The sequence below is a fragment of the Oryzias melastigma genome, linkage group LG6, assembly GCF_002922805.2.
Source record: "Oryzias melastigma strain HK-1 linkage group LG6, ASM292280v2, whole genome shotgun sequence".
NCBI lineage: Eukaryota > Metazoa > Chordata > Actinopteri > Beloniformes > Adrianichthyidae > Oryzias > Oryzias melastigma.
The window spans coordinates 7183456-7202178 of NC_050517.1; the positions used below are offsets into that span (position 1 = coordinate 7183456).

At 41.9% G+C, this 18723-nt stretch overlaps 3 protein-coding genes across 4 annotated transcripts; 1 reads left to right on the forward strand and 2 right to left on the reverse strand.

The window, feature by feature from the left end:
• Positions 1–500: 500 nt before the first annotated feature.
• On the forward strand, positions 501–3578 carry rep15 (RAB15 effector protein). Of its 2 annotated transcripts, XM_024264221.2 has the most exons (3): positions 501–710; positions 801–1059; positions 1122–3578. In XM_024264221.2, the coding sequence occupies exons 2-3, from the start codon at positions 844–846 to the stop codon at positions 1659–1661; spliced, it is 756 nt and encodes a 251-aa protein (XP_024119989.1). In that variant the 5' UTR covers positions 501–710; positions 801–843; the 3' UTR covers positions 1662–3578. The 2 variants fall into 2 exon arrangements, with proteins under 2 accessions (XP_024119989.1, XP_036068121.1); XM_036212228.1 differs by having other exon boundaries at positions 501–1059.
• A 169-nt stretch (positions 3579–3747) lies between these two features.
• On the reverse strand, positions 3748–12331 carry poglut3 (protein O-glucosyltransferase 3). The gene is made up of 6 exons (XM_024264185.2): positions 11920–12331; positions 8567–8764; positions 7451–7734; positions 7179–7383; positions 5196–5392; positions 3748–5113 (listed from the first exon to the last, which is right to left on the reverse strand). Exons 1-6 carry the CDS (start codon positions 12155–12157, stop codon positions 4679–4681), a joined length of 1557 nt encoding a protein of 518 aa, XP_024119953.1. The 5' UTR covers positions 12158–12331; the 3' UTR covers positions 3748–4678.
• Positions 12332–12842: 511 nt separating this feature from the next.
• LOC112141127 (NADH-cytochrome b5 reductase 2) lies at positions 12843–18185 on the reverse strand. The gene is made up of 9 exons (XM_024264181.2): positions 18044–18185; positions 17804–17953; positions 17499–17571; positions 17300–17406; positions 17034–17163; positions 16830–16913; positions 15109–15194; positions 14912–15011; positions 12843–13197 (listed from the first exon to the last, which is right to left on the reverse strand). The coding sequence occupies exons 1-9, from the start codon at positions 18056–18058 to the stop codon at positions 13025–13027; spliced, it is 918 nt and encodes a 305-aa protein (XP_024119949.1). The 5' UTR covers positions 18059–18185; the 3' UTR covers positions 12843–13024.
• Between the last annotated feature and the right edge of the window lie 538 nt (positions 18186–18723).

An 18723-nucleotide genomic window follows, 5' to 3' on the forward strand; every position in this document is an offset into this window, starting at 1 on the left:
GTCATCTGGACCCCACAAGACAGCTTGCTGAACTTTTTTCTCAATGATTTTTTTATCTTCACTGGTGTCCATGGAAGACACAAAATCCTGTCCACCTTTGTCATGGGAGGGATCACACATCAATGTAAGGGTGGGGTCATCTGGACCCATGACAGAGCACAAGGGTTAAAATAACACTGTCATTTATTACAGAGAACCACATTGATTATGCCTCCTCTTCTGACTGTTGATGTCCTCCTATAAACTTTTAGATTAAGAACATCTTCATGAAAACCAAATCATGGAGTTTTGCACAAACAAAAGTAGACAAACTGTTTTTGTGACCCAGTTGAGAGAGAAATGAAGCTCAGCATCAATGAACACATGACTGCGAAAGCAACATCTTCTGCTCTGAGCTGCACACTTTCTCTGATCTCTGAAAGGAGACACTTAATCGTTTTATTTACTAATCAAACCCTTCGGGCTTACTTCTCTTGCTAAGTTAACTTGTAATACAAGTCTCTTGTTGACTCAGCAAGTTGCAGGTCTTGTACACCACACCCACACAGTCAGAGACCTGAAGTCCTCATCTTGAAGTCCAGCACAGATGAGGACAGTTAAGGCTGATCTCCACCCACAGATCAACATGCAGACGATGTGTTTTTCAGCAGGACGGCAGACAGCAGCAGACAACAGTTACTGGACCTGCAGGAGCTCCAAGAACCATCCTGGTGAGTCTTGGACCAGAATGATGAACTAAGCTTTGATGCTGAAAACACCTTGAAGTGAATATTTTTAATGCCTGACTCTAATCTTGACAGTGTATTAGGGAGACTGCTCTCTAACCTCCTTCACCACTCCACTATGGGTCAGAAGAACAGCACTCCCTCCTTGGATCCCCATACCAAACACCAACCAGGCATTTTCACCATGTTGATGAAGCCCCAGATCACCAAGCCTGAGGATTACGTACCTCTCATCAGTAACTGCATCTCCGCTGCCTCAGCCAGAACCCAGGAGTATCTTCTCTTCAAAGATCCAGAGGACAAGTTTCAGCCGAGTCTCCACACTCCAACTCAGGTAGAAACTCGAGGATACGTCAGAAATACCTGATCAAACATCAACGTCTCTTCTTCTAACAGGTCTTCCTGATGACATACATAACTCAAAGCGTCAACCTGACCAACACCTTCAACTGCACGGCCATGACCCCCGAGCAGCAAATACTCCTGGGCGCTGACTGGGTGTGGGCCATTCTGGAGAAACCCACCAAGAACCCCAAAACCCAGATTGCCGTACAGGTCCTACACCTACCTGAGAGGGAGAGAGCTAAGGCCAGCCCGGTTACAACAGAGGTCTGCAGCGAATCCATCCAGATGGCCCGGATGGCGTCCAGGAACAAGAATGCGTGTGAGAGGATGGTGGACTTCTGCTCCTCTATCGGCAAAGACTGCTACGCTCTCTTCCTGTTCTTCGGGAAAACAGACGACGAAGAGAACATCTACGGCGTGCTCAGCAACAACTTTGATGCAGCCATCGGGAAGTCTAACAAGATAGACAGAATCTTCATTGAGAACTTCTTCAAAGGTTGGAGGCATTTTTATACGCCATTGGAAATGATCAGGACCATTTTCACCAGAAAAACAGATGACCCCCTCACGCTGGTGATCAAATTCAGCTGAAGTGGATCCTGATGAAGACATGATGACCCAAACATCTCACCGTGAGAGGACTACATTGTCCAAGCAGCTACCCGTGAGCTGAGAGGAGATTCCAAAACGGTTTCTTTGTAAATAGTGGCAGAGTTGATCTCTGTGTCTCAAAGTCATCTTAGATTGATCTCAATTTGCTTTTGGCAAATCATAAGAAGCAGGAGACAACTTTTAGTTTAGGAAAAACGGTATGTAAAATTGTAAGGAGATTAGCAAATTAGTAAAAATGTTTTGAACAAATATTCCATAAACATATTCTCCTTTTTGACTCCTGGAGACTAAACTGAGAGGGGTTTGAGATGGATTTGAGACACTCACAGTCACTGTCAAAAGTTCTTCTATGGAGAACTTTTCAGGATTGAAGTTTAAAAAACACAAATAAGAACTCCAGTAGAACTTCAGCTCAGACACATTTTTATTTTTTATTGTTCAGATTTTACTTCATTATAAATTTCCTTCTCTAGACTTTGACTTCAATCTTCACTAATATGAACATTCATTTTCTGAGGACTAAGAATGCAGCATTGTGGAGAAAATACATTTTATTTTCAGAACACACAAAAAAACATTTCATTCTTTGTGTCTTTACAGCACACAAACAGTGAATCAAAAACTTGTACAAAAACTTCTTGTTCATGATTTAGTTTCATCTAAACCTGCTGGTGCTTCTTTAAAGGGGCCGTACCTTGATTTTCTTAAGCCTTTCGGAGTGAACTACATCAATATACATGATAATATACAACATTTGAAACACAAAAAAATAATTATTCATGAAATATTAGTTATTTTTGTGAACTCTTTCCATATCCAGAAGTAAAACGACTATCTTTGAAGCTCCGCCTTTCGCTCTTGTTAGGGTATCACCCCAAAAAAAGAACATTTAATTAAAAAAAAAAAAAAAAAATCGATGAACATACTGTGTGGCCCGGGCAATGGTGACGGCTAACAGGTTAATTTTGCTGTAAAATTCAGTCATAATAATAAGAACATTGTTGTAATTAGCACTGGCTGTGAACAGTTCTTTTCTCTTAGAAGCATCATTAATCTCTGTACCGAAAGTTCTTTTCATGTGCACCATTCTGCCTTTGCTCAATAATCCACATTTAAACCCAATTCGTCGCTCCCTTTCTCCACCAGGAAATAGTCGGCTCATTTTCTCCACTTGTAAATACCCTTAAAAGCTCAAAAAGGTAATTGTTCATGGTATGACCCCTTTAAAGTGGACATTCTGAGATGTGAGTGGTGACTTCACCTGTAACAGGTGGAATCAGGCGGTGCTGCAGCTGCTGCTGACACTGTGGCTCCAGTCCACTGAAGATCCCTACAGGGTCAGAGAAAGACTCCAAACAGTTCTGGATTCACCCTGCTGCAGACTTCATGAAGAAATGCTACAAAATAATGTCTTCACCAACAGTCTACATCAAAAATGCACCTTCAAAAATGACAGGTGGAACACAGGATTCACCTGGGCTACACTGAAAAGTAAGAGTGGAGTCCACCACCCCAACCCCCACTCACCCTGAAACAACTATCTTGTGTGTAAATGACATTTGATGTAAAGCGTTTTTGGTCCCATAAAAGGTTTTTAGCAGGAAGCTTACAAATCTGAACCTAAAACTTTATAAATGAAATAAAATAAAACACAGTGGAAAAAACAAGAATGCTAATCAACTTCATACTAAGGCATTACAGCCTTTTTAAACAAATGAACTCCATTTAATTAGACTCTGGTTGTACCCGAATCCCCCTTATCACTACATAATGGGTTCGCCATTTTCTAGTGCTGTCCATATCTACTAAACCCAAAATCGAGTGCACTAGAAATCTCCCAAGAGGTCTTTGTGAAAAACTAGCGTGCATCGATGCTCACTAGATTAGTGAATATAGACCACAATGCATTGTGGTCGAACAATTTTGAACAAAAAAATGTGTTTAAATGTAATATTTGAATAAACCATCCACATTTTCATCACCAGAACACAGTGGAGTCATAGATAAATGTCGTGAAATGTTTGTATTTATTCAATTTTCACTTTGTGAAATCATGATGTCATATCTGGTGTTTGGAAAAACGAAAGAAAAGGAGTGAACATCGCGTCCAAATTATCTTTAAAATCCAGGGCACTAGATAGTCCCGGCCTATATACGGTAGTTTTTTTGTAGTTAGGGGTTGGGGGGGATTTTGGACACAACCTATGATGTAAATCCAAGGATTAAAGTTACAATGAGTGTGTTGTATGCACTGACTGTATTTGAGAACTGGATTGAGTTACTCACTGGCTCCAATGTGTAAACAGCCATTCCTCAGTCACTCTATTTGTCAGAGTAACCATTCTTGCTCTGGTACTTTTTTTAAACATATTCTTTATTTTTTTAAATATATTTTTTCTGTAGTTCAAATTATTCAAGTTATAAACTGACCAATCAGATGCATCAATAAAAGCGTGTGGCTTCACGTTCTAAACATCTGATTGACAGATGCTCATGTGGGGTGTGGACTTCCAACAAGCTCACTTTTTGATTGGTGGGAAGGGTTGCTATAGAAACCATGACTCAGACCGACTTGGACCAATCACTGCTAACTGGCGTCTGGTTCCAACATGGCAACAACCGTATTGCAAAAAATAAAATAAAAATGGCGACTGAATTGATTTCATTTAGTTTGAGCTGGAAGTAACCAGTTTTCTAGTTCCGGTTCTCATCTACAGTCATTGGTTGTTTGTAAGTAGATTCCCTAAAAATTATTTCAAATTCTGGTAAATATTCTGTAATAAGACACATTCTTCTCTGTTCTGAAGGCACATGTTTTGGAACTGTAACAGCGTCTCTAACTTCATTTACTGTAAATAAATAAAAGCAGCCGTCCCCTTCAGTGGCTGCCTGTATGGAGGGTTTCTCTGTGTCACAGCGTGTGCACGGTTCATTCCCGACCCAGAAAACATGTGAACCGCAGAGGTGTCCTTCTCTTCATGGTGGAGCGTGGGTCCTCACAGCTCGTCCTTCTCCTCAGCCTTTAGGCCGTGCCGCGCGCATGTGCACTCGGCCATGTGGTCGTTCGGCTGAGGCACCAGCTCCATGTCCGGGTGCCGCTGCGGCCGTCCCGTCTGCCTCTCGGCGTACGCCTGCAGCGCCGTGTGGTAGTAGCAGTAGAGGCGGCTGGGCTGCAGCAGTTCCCGGGCCGCCTCCTGTCCAGCTCGGCCCATCTGCTCAGCTTCAGCATCGTTGTCCTTGGCCCACCGGACTTTCTCCAAAAGGTCGGAGAGGTCTCTCTTCACTGGGACATAGTGGGTCCCTGCCTTCAGGTGGAGGTAGAAGTGTTCATAATACTGAGAGTCCTGTTTGAGGACCAAACTGTTGCCCAGCATCAAGTACGGGAACCGATACGCTGCAACCGTTCCATCCACATTCACCTGGTATTTGTACTGCAAGAGGTCAGGAGATTCATTATGTAGAATAATGCAATCAACTGATTTGAGTTGACTAGGTTTGTTATTTTGCTCTCACCTTAAAAAAGTCAAAGAATCCCACGAGCGGGGCTTTTCCCACGTGTTTCTCACGGTCCCTGAAGAAGAACCAGGCGGTGATGCCGGCGTCCAGCAGCTCCGGGTTCCTCTTGGACATCAGAGCGAGCTGGAGGCGCTCCTCACGACTGTCCCGACCCCGGAAAAACGCCCGCTCCGTCTTATTGGCCCACACAGGTCCTGACAGGAGGTCAAAGGTTACGCTAGATTCACTGGACGCAGAAGCGCTGCGAACCGGAGTGCACGTGGCATCCGCTCTCTCCAGCAATTCACACCAGACGAGCATTTTTCCACGATTGTCGACAGGCGCTATTTTTGTTGTTTTTACCATCATGGGTAAGTTGATAACCTAAAAATATTACTCCATGTCTCTGCTAAGAAGAAGCGAGTAGTTAGTAGGCCTACACTTCTTTAATTCATCTGAGACACAGAGAGAAGTGTGTGTGTCAAAAACATGATCGAATTGGTCACTTGTGATGTTTTATTGTGAAAAATTGCTTATATTTTGAAAATAAACTGATTTCCTCATGTATCTTGATGTAACTTCCTGTCAGAATTGACACGGATCACTCACGGCTCGCACACAAAAATAGACCAGACGCCAAAACGATCCGCTGCACGGCGCAAGCCTTCCACGGAGGACCGCAGCGCTGGGCGCCTGGTGTGAACCACAACAGAGGTCAACAAGGGCGCCGAATGGAGGCGGCCTCTGTCCAGTGTGATCCCGGTAATGCTTATAAAAGAGAGCGTGAAGCTTACAATCAACTGAAACGGGCCTTCGATGAGTCAGGAAAATGGAGTACCTCTACTTTATACCAATGGTTCTGTTTTTTTTATGTTTTTTTTGTGTGAGAAAATCTTTATTTTGGTTTTTAAAATAAAAAACGTTTTTGCGATTTAAAGCACTTTGAGTAACATGAGCATGAAAAGTTCTTTATAAATAAAGTTAAAGTTTTGAGCAAAATTTTTCTTTCGGTGTCATAAAAAAGAAGAAAAACTTGTCAATACACAAATAAAAAAATAAATAATTTTTGGAGTAATCTCAGGTAGTAATAAAGTATTTGATTTACTTCTTAATGTTTAGAAATGTTTGTGTTTCCACAAGGATTCGTTTTTAAAAATCAAATCACTCTTTAAGATGTATTGTAAGGAGTAGTTTACCACTAATATTTATGAACAATAAAAATGTAAGAACATTTTCCACTTTTATTCATAATAATAAGCTATCCTTTAGTATTTGATCATTTGTGAGTTTTTTTTCTTCTCCTTCTTATATTTTTTTTAATTCTTGATATTTGAGCTGATGTTTCTTCTTCATTGGTTGTTAATACATTTCAATAGAAGTCTGTCATTTTCTTTTTTGCTCTGACTGACTGCAAAATTTCATTTCATTAAAAAAGATTCAAAGTTAGACTTTCAATCAAAACATGAAATAATAAATAATTGATGATTAATAACGGCTAATTATGAGAACATTAATTAACACTGTTGGTAGTTTTTATGAAGCCTGGTTGCTTTTAGATGACTTTTGAGCTGGAAAACCTTGACTCTATCTGGCAACGCCGTCTGTAATCTCTTGTTTTGCTGTGACTGAATGTGAAAAAGGTGGGAGGAATTTCTCAGCTCCAAACACTTGAAAACCAAAAATGAAGCTCAAGAGCTTCAAGCTTAAAAGTTTTAACTAGTTTCAAAAACTAAAAGAAGATGAGAAGGAATTTTGAGCTAAAGTCATGGAGATTTTGGTGCAGAAGGAGAGACGTGTGGACACAAGGGAAGGTCACGCCAGAGTGTGGTCTGTAGCATCTGTACGGTTTACACTCTCCATTGGTTTGAGTCTGCTACATGCATTGATTGAGGAATCAAACCCTTTCAGTATCACATATTGGGTCCATCTATTGTCAGACTGAGTCAGAGCCTCAGCAGACACAGACCTGACCCGTCACGGCTCCTCAGGTGTGGACGTTACCTGTGTTGCCCTGCACAGACAGTAGATCATTCGTGACGCCTCTCAGGGTCTCCAGGGTGGAGTGTGTGACCTCGTAGGTGGGGAGGACGATGTCCCGAGTCTCTACAGAACCGCACCAGGAGAAGACGGGAACGGCGCCCTCCGTCCTGGTCTCTAGGGGCCAGTCCCCCACATTGATGAAGAACTCCACGTCTGGAAGCCTCACCTTCAGGAGTGAAGGCACAGTTCAGGGATCTGTGGGGGCTGCAGAACCAGCCGGGGTGTGAGCTCACCTTCCTGGTTAGGGACAGCAGCATCTCATCAGAGAACATCTTAAAGTCGGTGTATTTCCCCAGAGTGCGGCGGAACAGCTGGTTGTCGATGACGGCGTAGTGGATCAGACCTCCTCGATTGGCGAACCTGCGAGGAACTTCCTCCCTGAGCTGCTGCAGGGAGACGGCGGGAAAAGCCTTCAGGTCCGCCAGAACCTGAGGTTCCTCTGTAGGACACTCCATGGCGCCCCGCCACACAGAGGCGTCCACCTCGGGACAGTCACAGTACTCGTGATAGACAGGGCCTGAAGATCATCAAAGGAAAAAGAGCCTCTACTTAAACTGAGAGAGTAAACCAGACACTAAAAACCCAAAGTTCTTCACGACATTTCTTTGTTTCAGCTATCAATTTCAGCATCTTCAGTGGCCAAATTCAGCTCACAGCATTCACACTAGCATTATCGCAGGTATATATCTGCTTCATCATTATGTTAAACAGTTGCGGTTTTGAAGTTTTAAAAATGTAGTTTTAGTGTGTTCAAAAATGTTTATCCCGTTTGGCCCGCGGCCTAAGGTGTGTTTTGGATTTTGTGCAATTGAGTTTGACACCCCTGCTGTAGGACATAGTTTCTGCAGAGCGGCAGGAGTTTGATCAAAATTCGCCCCAGAAATGTGGGTGGAACCTCATCCCCCCTTCCTGTCATCCATAACTGAGAGTTCTCTGTTTACACTCTCTCCCACTAGCTTCCAGCCCCTAACACTCCCAAGCTAACAAGCAATCTATATTGGAGCATTTTTACAGTTTTAATCCAGATTCCAGTTCAGACGAGGAAAACAGACGTTCATGAATCTATTTGTCTACAAGTGGATAAATCTGAATGGAGCAGAGCAGGGAGTTTGTGGATTGAAACTGCATTTTTTTGTCTGATTCACAAGAATTTGAATAACTAATTACTTAGAAATGCAGTTTTAAGCCTAATTGTCTTTATAAATCTCCTCCAAGAACATGTTAAAAACACCAAAACACTTTGGTCTGTCCTCAAAAACCTTTCCTGGTGTCTACAGATCAGCCGTCAGATCTCTTGAGGCTTGAAGATTTCTGGTATCTTAAATTTTCCGGGATGCTCTGCCACAAACCTTGGATGGTGTACGGAGATTTGGCGACAGCAGCCTGCTGGTGTAGGACCTCGACCTTCAGGCCCGCCTGAGCAGAACCATAGAGCCGGAACCTCATCAGGAAAGACCCATCGCCTCTGTCCAGGGGGGGAGGGACGTGGATGCGGACGTGCTCCTTCCTGTCCAGAGGACTTATCTTTACTTTAAATGCGTCTTTACCTGAACACCACACAGAAGAGAGTTGTGTTAAAAGCTTTTAAAGACTGACAAATTTCAGTTAACCCTTTAGCTCCAGTGTTTATGTTCATGGATTTACTGCAACTTTTTAATTGTTAATATGATCAACATAATTCCAGCAGATTCTGAAGGAGAAAAGCGGCTTGTTGAGCTCCTCAGTACAATCACCATTTCCCAAAATCTCTTCATTCGTAAACTCTCTAACTTAGCTTGCCGCTCCATGGCCTAAATAAGACGCTGACATCTCCTTTGATAGATGATGATGATGCCAGTGCCCGTCACATCCGTCGCCATGTTTTTGAATAACTTCTTGCAAGTGTCGGTTTGTGTTTATTCTCATAATTATGATTTAATGGAAACAGTGCAATTGTGAAATTCTATTTCTATAATTTAGGTAAAGTTTTGCACATTCGTATAATGGAAACACAGCTTATTTAGTTTTTAGAAAGACTTTGCAAAAGTAAACTTTTTGATTTCTTTGATTGTGTTGTGCCCGGTTGTGCCCCTGGTTTTTATTTGGGAAAAAATTGAGCTCAACAAAACAAATAACAAATTGTAAGATTAACAATATTTAATGAAGCTTCACATTCAACAATTTGGTTTAAACAAAGAATTAGGCTGAATCTGAATCTGACGGGAAAGTGGTGACCGAGATAGTTTTTCTAAGGGCTACTTCTCCACCACGAGGGCAAACTGTCGTGCTGTGCTGCAGAGGGGAAAAGCATTTCTTCACGTGGGTGTGTTCTGAAGCAAAGAAGTTTGAATTGAAATATAAGTAATGATTTTTTGTTTTTGCGTGACCTTTTTAAAGTTCTAAAACCGATTTTTATGTAGTGTTCGAGTGCAAGCAGCTACGCGCTAACGTTAGCTAGCAGCTATGCACTAATGTTAGCTAGCAGCTAAGTGCTAATGCGAGCTAACAGCTACATGCTAATGCTAACTAGCAGCTATCTGCTAATGTTAACTTGCAGCTACATGCTAATGCCAGCTAGCAGCTACGCGCTGACGCTAGCAGCTACGCGCTAACGCTAGCTGACCAGTGAATATTGATTAGTCATTGAGGGTTAGTAACATCCGAATGTGACGACACACTGGGTACAGCGCTGGCTGCAAGCCGCCTTGAGGACTACAAAACAATGCATGGTGGGAAACTGTGTCCTGAAAGTTCTTGTAATTCGACGTGACACTGATCAGGAATAACTGGCGTTAAATTAAGGAAATCTGTGTATTTTGTAACTTTTTCAGAAAGACAGGGAATCACTGATGAAATAATAAATAAGATTTCAAATAATCTGTGGTTATTTGTGTTACTGTTGTCTTTAAAATTATCTTTAATTTCTATTTTTTTTATTTATTTGTGACAGTGCGCATGAAATTCATCCACCTTCTATTTTTTTTTTTATCTGTTTCACTCTGACAGATGTTAAAAATAATATAAAAGACATAACAGCACAGATCATACTAGGAGGAGTGGCATATTAAAATTCAACCGAATGTTAAGGACAACCCCCAACTCCTTGTTCTTGTACAGCAGGGGTAATTGACATGAGTAGGGACTCAAACAATTACCTGGTTCAGGTGAGTCCAGCCAATAAGAACATGCAACAGCAGGGTATATTGGAAAACATGCAGGAATGTGGCTCTCGAGGACCAGGGTTCCCTACCCCTGGTGTACAGTCTTGTCGTTTACCCTCATCTCAGACGCCTTTCCCCGCCCCCTCCTGCAGCAGCTTGATCTCGCCAACAATGCAGCCGAGGCGCAGGGTCATCTCAAACACACCTACTACTTTTCCATAACTCTCCGTTTGGAGGACTAAATGTAGGGGAAGGGAGAAGCTGTAGGTATCTCTCTTTGTGTACCTTCAGCGCGCTGGACCAAACCAAAGTCTGTCATATTAAACAGACATGGAGTGGCCCAGAGTCATACAAATTTCTCCTTTTTGTTCTTTCCTAATTGGCTTGCTATTCCCCTTAAGACATCCCCCTGTCTGGATCAGTTGTCATGATTTCAGTCTATTCTAAAACAACTGGATTGTAGGTCCTATGGCCATCCCATAATCATTTCAAAACTTCCTTTGGATATCCCCAACACGTGTTTTTTGGCTTTTTTTTTAGTGGTTTTAGAATTTTTTTTATAGCCCCATACATTTTTTTTGACAGTTTTGTTTGCTGTGATGACATTTCTCTTCTTTTTTGTGGGTCGTTAACTATGCCCAAAATTCCTTTTCACCAGGTCCTAGGTGTTTTTGAGTTATTGAGTTTGTGACGGAGGTTTTTTCCCCTCAAAGGCGCAGCAAGAAAGAACTGTGAAAACAATCTGTCTTTGCAATCCTTGAATGCTGCCAGACATTACTGGTGTTGGCTTGACAGCAGTCAGACATTTGGGCCGTTTCAACCATTTAGTTAATTTAGGTAATTTTTTATTCACATTTTGAAAGAAAGTAAAAAGATTTTGTTTTTTAAAAATAAGTTTAATCTTTTCTGTAAATCTTTTGAAAAGATAAAAAAATAAGAACGCTACTAAATGTTTAAATTGTTTGTCAATTTACCTGGACTGGTGTGACTTTTATTTACCCTTTAATTTATGGATAATCTTAGTTGGGATTATTTATATATTAATGCCTTCAAATTTAATTTCTGACTGCAATTAGAAATTTTTTCACACATATATATATATATATATATATATATATATAATAAAAATCTCTCATGTTGCTAATTTGGTTTGTTGTAGTTTGTGGGGTTTTTTTCTTCTCTTTTACTAATGCCTAAATTGAATTCATTTTGTCTTCACATCTATACATATATAATGCCATGTTTTGTCATGTCTACAGTCTACTGTAAATTTAAAAAAAATGAAGTTTTTGTTTTGCTTTTTTACATTTAAAATGTATGTCCTTGTTGGCTTGCCGTAGCAGAATACCATAGCACTCTGGGACTCGTAGAAAGGCTCCAATTACAATCAAAACCGACTTAAAACTAGAATCAAATGAACCCAGCGATTATTGACAGATTAAAATATAGAATCTGTTGATTTTCTTTGACAAAACCTTTTGAATTAAAACTCTCGACGTTTAAAACAGACACGGAGCCGGTTTGTGGGTATGGTTTTACCGGGGCGTTCTGGAGACAGTTACCTGGAGAAATGGTCAGATTTTTCCCCTCCGAGTCTACAGCCTGGATGAAAAAGTACCGGACGGGCAGAACCGCGTCTGGGTCCAGCCCCGGACCCCAGATCAGGCATCTCTCCGGACTGATGCCTTCACAGTCCGCAGCCGGCAGGTTCGCGCAGATTAACATCACTAAGATCCCGTAGCTGGAATGTCTTCTGCCGCCACGACCAGGGAGTAGGTCCGCGCTGCGTTCACGAACCATTTGACCTGCTAAAACCGAGCGTTAAAACAACTTCAAAACCTCCGAAAATGTTCAAAGTTTTCATAGAAACTCTAGGCAGACATGTTGGCTAAGACACGCCCACTTTCTATGATGCATTCACCGGTATTAGGAAACTCTAGTTTTGTTAAAAAAAAAAAAAAAGTTGGACTATAAAATAATACTTGTATTTAAGAGTACAATTAATGTATTATGTGCTGATGAATTAACAGAAACTGATGTTTTAACCTGTAAAGTGGGAGTTTAACAGTTTTATGTGAAGTAAACTAAATGTTATGGAACATTTCAACCTAATATTTTTGGACAGTAAAATTTCTGAAAATAAGATTAAAAATCTAGTTTAAAAAATCATTTTAGGCTTTCTTCATAAAACAAAAAAAAAGTTTAATAATGATGACGTAATTTAACCTTTTCACACCTGTGGCGTAACTTTTGAACCATCAGCACGATCAACGTCATTCCAGTAGATTTTGAAGGAGAAAAGCGGCTCCTTCAAAATCTACTGGAATGACGTTGATCGTGTTAATGGGAAAAATTACAGCAAATCAAATGACATAAACACTGGAGCTCCTGTGTTAAAAGGTTAAATATTAGACCCACTTTTGAATAATCAGTCTAATAAGAAACGTCGATTTTGATGTCTAAAGGCAGAGCAAAGTATATTTAGAAAAAAAACTTTATTGTATTTAGTGATTTTCTTTCTCAGTATCACTGGAATGACTTGATATTACATCTTTATTCCAAACAATAATAAAAGAACATCTGAGATTATTTGGACAGCAGATACATGAGCTGTTTCACCATCCCTCACAAGGTCATTTGTGGTACTAAATGGGAGGTGAATTCCCCCTAATAGGAGAAGATGTTTTCCTGTGCGTGTCCCAGTTTTTCCAGATTGGGCAGACAGGCGTTCTTGATCATCGGAGCGGGACCGCAGAGGACAACCAGCAGATCGGAGGATGGAGGAGGAATGTGGTCCTTGATCATGTCGGAGGTCACGAATCCTGAGCTGTATTTCCAGCCTAAAGAAAACCAAACAAACCTTGAAAAACAAATACTTTAATGATTCACAATTGCATATCAAATATTTAGCATTTGATAGATAGATACAATTCTAATTTTTAGTTCTTCTTTTCTTAGATGTCAACATTAAATTGCATCCATCTGAGCACGTTTTAACCCAGCCAGCAAGACCAAGTGGGACACAAAAGTGGGCAGAAAATGTGGGCCCCAAATGGGTTTGTCCACATTGGCTTAAGTGGGTACTCAGTGGGTTGGCTCGCTACTCTAGCCAGCCACGCGGTGGCGGCGGAGCTCACTAGATTGCTACATTTTTAGCTCACTAGCTCAATACACAGGAGCTTGCTAGCTTACTTCAGTGGAGCTGGCTAGCTCGCTACAGCAGAGCTTGCTAGCTTGGTGCAGCAGATATAGCTAGCTCACTGCAGCAGATCTCACTAGCTTGATACAGCAAAGCTTGCTAGTTTGATACAGCAGCTCTCACTAGCTCAATACAGAGAAGCTCTGTATCTTGCATCAGTAGAGCTTGCTACAACGAAGCTTGCTTGCTCACTACAGTGAAGCTAGCTACAGCAGAGCTTCCTAGATCTCGCTAAATCGATACAGTCAATCTCGCTAGCTCAATACACCAGAGCTTGCTTCTTGCTGCAGAAGAGCTCACTACAATGAAGCTTGCTAGCTTAATACAGCCGATCTCGCTAACTCGATACAGCAGAGCTCACTAGATCGATACAGTAGAGCTCACTAGCTTGCTACAGTAGAGCTCACTAGCTTGATCCAGCAGATCCCGATAGCTCAATACAACGGAGCTCACTAGCTCACTACAGTGGGCCTTGCTAGCATGCTACGCCGTCCACCGGGAGGGTGGCTAGCGTAGTGGTGGGGCCACCACAGAAACTGCAGACAAACCAAATTGGGGCCCACATTTTACGCCCATTTTTAAACCATATGGGGCCCACTTGGCCTTGCTGGCTGGGAATATATCTACAGAATAATGTGAAGACCAAACTTATGGAAACACTTTAAATATGATTAAATTCTAGCTTTAGTCTTCCATTAGGTCCAAGAAAACTTGCTTAAAATGTTCTTTCTGCAGGTGTAACATGTACAACAGTGTGACTGTATCGGGGAAGGTTTTCAAGGTCTGGTGTGTTTCAGCTCTGCCGGTAATGCAGATGCAATGAGAAGCAGCCTTCAAAGGCTGATTATGCAACAACATTATGCTCATTATCGCCCTCTACTTTAAGGATTATGCAGGAAAGACGGGAGTGTTTTCCGAGCCGCTCTGACTCGGCGTTGGCTTCATCTCCTTGCAGGGATTTCTTTTTCCATCTTTGTTGGTCTGTCTGAATATTCAGTTCTCAAATCAAATACCTGAGTCGGAGGATTATCACATCCAGTGCAGTAACATCTTTAAGAGTCAAACCCAGGATTTCTTCTCTTCAGTGCGAAGGAAATGTAATGTAAAACCAAAAATAGGAAGGCTATAACAGTTGGAGCTTTTGTTTAAAAGTTTAAGATTTCAAATCCTTTTCTGTGTTTTACATACATGTTTTACTTTAACCTTTTAACACCTGAGGCACCATCAGTGACGCTTAAACACAAAATCGTTAATATGTAATTTTTTAAAATATTAACACGATCGATGTAATTCCAGTAGATTCTGAAGGAGAAAAGCGGTGCGTGAATCTACGTTGTGATTCACTGAATCCTCACCCTGTGGAGGTTTATCCAGCGTGTACCAAAGCTTGACTTGATCCGGATGGTTCTTCTGCACCTCGTCCAGCTCCTCCCTTAGTAGGATGTCCTTCTCAGTCTGATGTGAGGAAAACAAAACACACGTTTACTCTTTAGGGTCTGCTTACTCAAAAACAAGAAGATGAAAATCAAAAAGGTCCTGACACACTGATGACCTGGTTGCCAAATATCAGAGAGCATGTGGTGCTGTCTGTGGGGTCACTGGTGATCCTGCGAATCAGCTGCAGCATAGGAGTGATACCTGAGATGGACAGAGACACAGGTAAAAAAGGACATTTTACCATCCATGATTAATTTTCTATGGGAAAAATAAGAGAAAAATAGTCTGGTTTCATAATTTGGCAAACCGGAGTTTTGGACCTTACTACAGTCAGTTGGACCATAGAGAAACAGTTTGTGCTGCACACTGGTCTGATGTCTGAAGGAATTTAACATGTTCTTGTGGTATTTTTCTGATGATGGAGGACATACATAATATACAATTAAGACTAAAATGTAATTTACAAGTATTTCTCTATCTAGATCATTGTGAATCAGCAGCAAATGAAAAAAATGCTGTTTTTAAAAGAGCTTAATTTTTACATAGTAGTAAATAGGTAGTATATAGGCTGGGCGAGCCACAAGCTTCTTGCTCCACCCCATACTGATGCCTCCACTAACAAATAGATCCATGAACGCATGGATAGCTCCAACAACTCATGTTGTGGGGCGGTTTGGGCTTGTTCTGCAGGACCTCTGACAGCTCTAGAACAGGTGAACCAGATCTCCAACAGGAACTGACAACATTCAGGAAATGATGTGGCTGCAGATTCTGCTGAAATCATGCTGAAACTGACTTTTTTATACTGTCTTGTGTTTGAGCTTCATGTGTGAGTTAAAGTCCCCCTCTAATGAAAATCCTGTTTTTTGAGTTTTTAACATGTCTGTGTGTCATTTTTCTTCTAAAAGAGAACAAATGTAATCAGAAATCAATTCCGAGTACTTCTCCTTTTAAATCAATCAAACTGTCTTGGACAGACTCTGTTTGAATGAATGATCTTCTTTCCATCAACAGCTCTGCTGCACATGCACTAAACCCTCATCTGTTCCTAGTGTCTAGTTCAGGTTCTGGAGAAGAGAAGATGGTATCTTCACATTGACTGCAGTCAAATGAGCCGCCGTTCACATTTCTGTGGTCAAATCAGCATCACTGGATTTTTGGTGTGAGTTTCATCCAATACTTACGGTAGCAGGACTGAGAACGCTGGAAAATCTCCACCAGACTCCACGGAGCTTCTTGATGTGACCACGGAAATGTGAACGGCGGCTCATTTGACCGCAGTTGGAAAGGATTGTAAATCAATGAAAGAGCATTTTGATGTTAGCTTTGATTATTTTATCAAGAACTCTGAGAAACCAATGATTGAATGTATTGATCACAGTCAATAAACATTGGAGAATTAGCTAAAAGAGTCTTTGGTGAACTGGAAGGAGAAAGAATCAGGATTTTGGAGGAAGTTCTGTCCATGAAGATCTTCACTTCCTCGTCCAGCTGACATCTGGATCAGAACCATACGGCTGGACATTACCCATATTGATGGACATTTTTATGTAGCAGCGGTGAAGATTTACGCTAGCAAGACGCAGAGCTATCATAATCAGACAGGGGAATAAGGGACATGGCTGCTCAGCCCCGAAAGCCACGCCTCCTCAGAGGAGATTTTGGAAACAGAGGCTTCAGATCAACATGAAAAATGGCTTTTTAAGACATTTAGGTTGTGGGATTTTGGTTAAAACCTTCATAATCATAAAAAAATGACATAGGGGACTTTAAAGAAATGGGACTCAGACTTCACCACAGCATCTGCCATGAGACAAGAACGATGTCAAAGCGTACCAGTTCCTCCTGCGATCATTCCCACGTGCTTGAACCTCCGAACCTTTGGCTCTGACTTCTTGTTGGCTCTGATGGAGAACCGGCCTGCGGAATGAGACAGAAATCCAATTTAGGAAGTGTAAGTGACAGCAGATTTCCGCTGTGGAACAGCACCATCTGCAGGTGAAAGCAGGTTAAACTAAGGCTTTTAACAGGACGCCATACCATTCCCTTGATACACCAGGAGCCCATTTGGCCCTCTGAAGTCAATGGTGTCTCCAATTGCCATTTTGTCCAGGTACTGAGACATCTGACCTCCATCTGGGTAGGACGGGTGGGTGCCTTTATAATAAACCTACAGTAAAAGGTGCATTTTACTAGTTTTTAGCTTTTTTGGGAGGAATTTTTTTGTATACTCAAAACCCCAATATCTGTGTATATTTTTTTTTCCCACACAACTTCTATTTTCATAATTTGACGAGGAAACGTACCTTAACCACAAGGTCAACAAAACCTTGATCTTCATCACAGGACACTGGAGTGTAGGGTCTGACCACCAGAGCCCCGTTCACCTTAGCCGACAGGTAAACATGCTGACCTGGTGTAGAGGACAGATCACTTTTTTTATCTGTTTTTGTCTTCTTGTTTCATGGCAGACGACTCCAGACTTCTATCAGAGAACTTCATTACCGACTGGCAGTCCAAGGACGTGGAATGAAGAGGGAAGGCCAAAGCGGAACTTCTTTGTGTCCTGACTGATTTCCTGCACAAGGACAGATGTTGCTTTAAAACCAGGACAAACGGCTGGAGAACTGGACAGTTTCTTCTGGGTTTTGTTAAACCACCGGAGCTCCAGTGTTTATGTTCTTTGATATACTGTAACTTTCCAACCGTTAACACGATCATTCCAGTAGATTCTAAAGGAGAAAAGCGGCTCGAGCCACTTTTCTGAGAGAAAACAGCTGTTCTTGTTAACACTGGAGTTTGGAGCTCACCTCTTTGCTTATCAGAGGTAGTGGATATTTCAGTGTGGGGTCCTGGAGAGTGATGGGTCCTTTGGCCTTCTTCTCCTCTGCAGAGCCTGATGACAGAAAGTACAGCACTGTGGCTGCCAACACGGCGATGGCCAGCAACACCGAGATCACCTGCACAAAAACAGTCAAAATGTAAAAAGTTCTAGAACCAAACCAGAGGAGTCAGTGCCTCAATACAAAAGAGAAAAGCTTCACTCTCACCAAGGTTGGGTCCATGGCTCAGACTGCTCTTCCACCCCGGCAGGCCAGAGTCCACACTGCGCCGGCTCTGACCGGGGCAGGCTTTTGCTGCTGGGGGAAAGGTGACAGGTCCAGAGAACCAATAGGCGGAGGGATCTGATCGTGATACATGGCACAGAGGCGGGGCTCAGGCGCTAAGCAGAGCGTTGAAATCGCACCACTGACAGAGGGGAGGGGACGCAGAACACCTCCCAGGAGGTTCCTGGATCCTCCCTCTGCTCCTTGCACTCCCGTCTATGTAAGAGTTATAATCACACTCCTTCTGCCTCCTTTGACATGAAACTCTGAGGAATTTTATTACTGTGTCCTGCGGCAGATTGTTTTTGCAATTCTTCTCTCTTGCTGCACCTTTGAGGGAAAACTTTCCCCCAGCATATGGTCAAAAACTAACCAAAATTTTTATGCACCAGGTACTGGGAGAAAATTAATTTTAACACCCCCACACAGTAACCCACACAGTAACACCCCCCGCCACCATGCTCACACACACACAAAATGATGTCATGACAGCGAGACACACTGGCAAAAAAATGAACCAAGTAAAAATCTCTCATGGAGCTAAAATTAAAAGTAAAAGTTAACTAACCAAACTAAAACACTCATGTCAGGGCTTTCCAAAGGAAGTTGTGAAATTATTATGG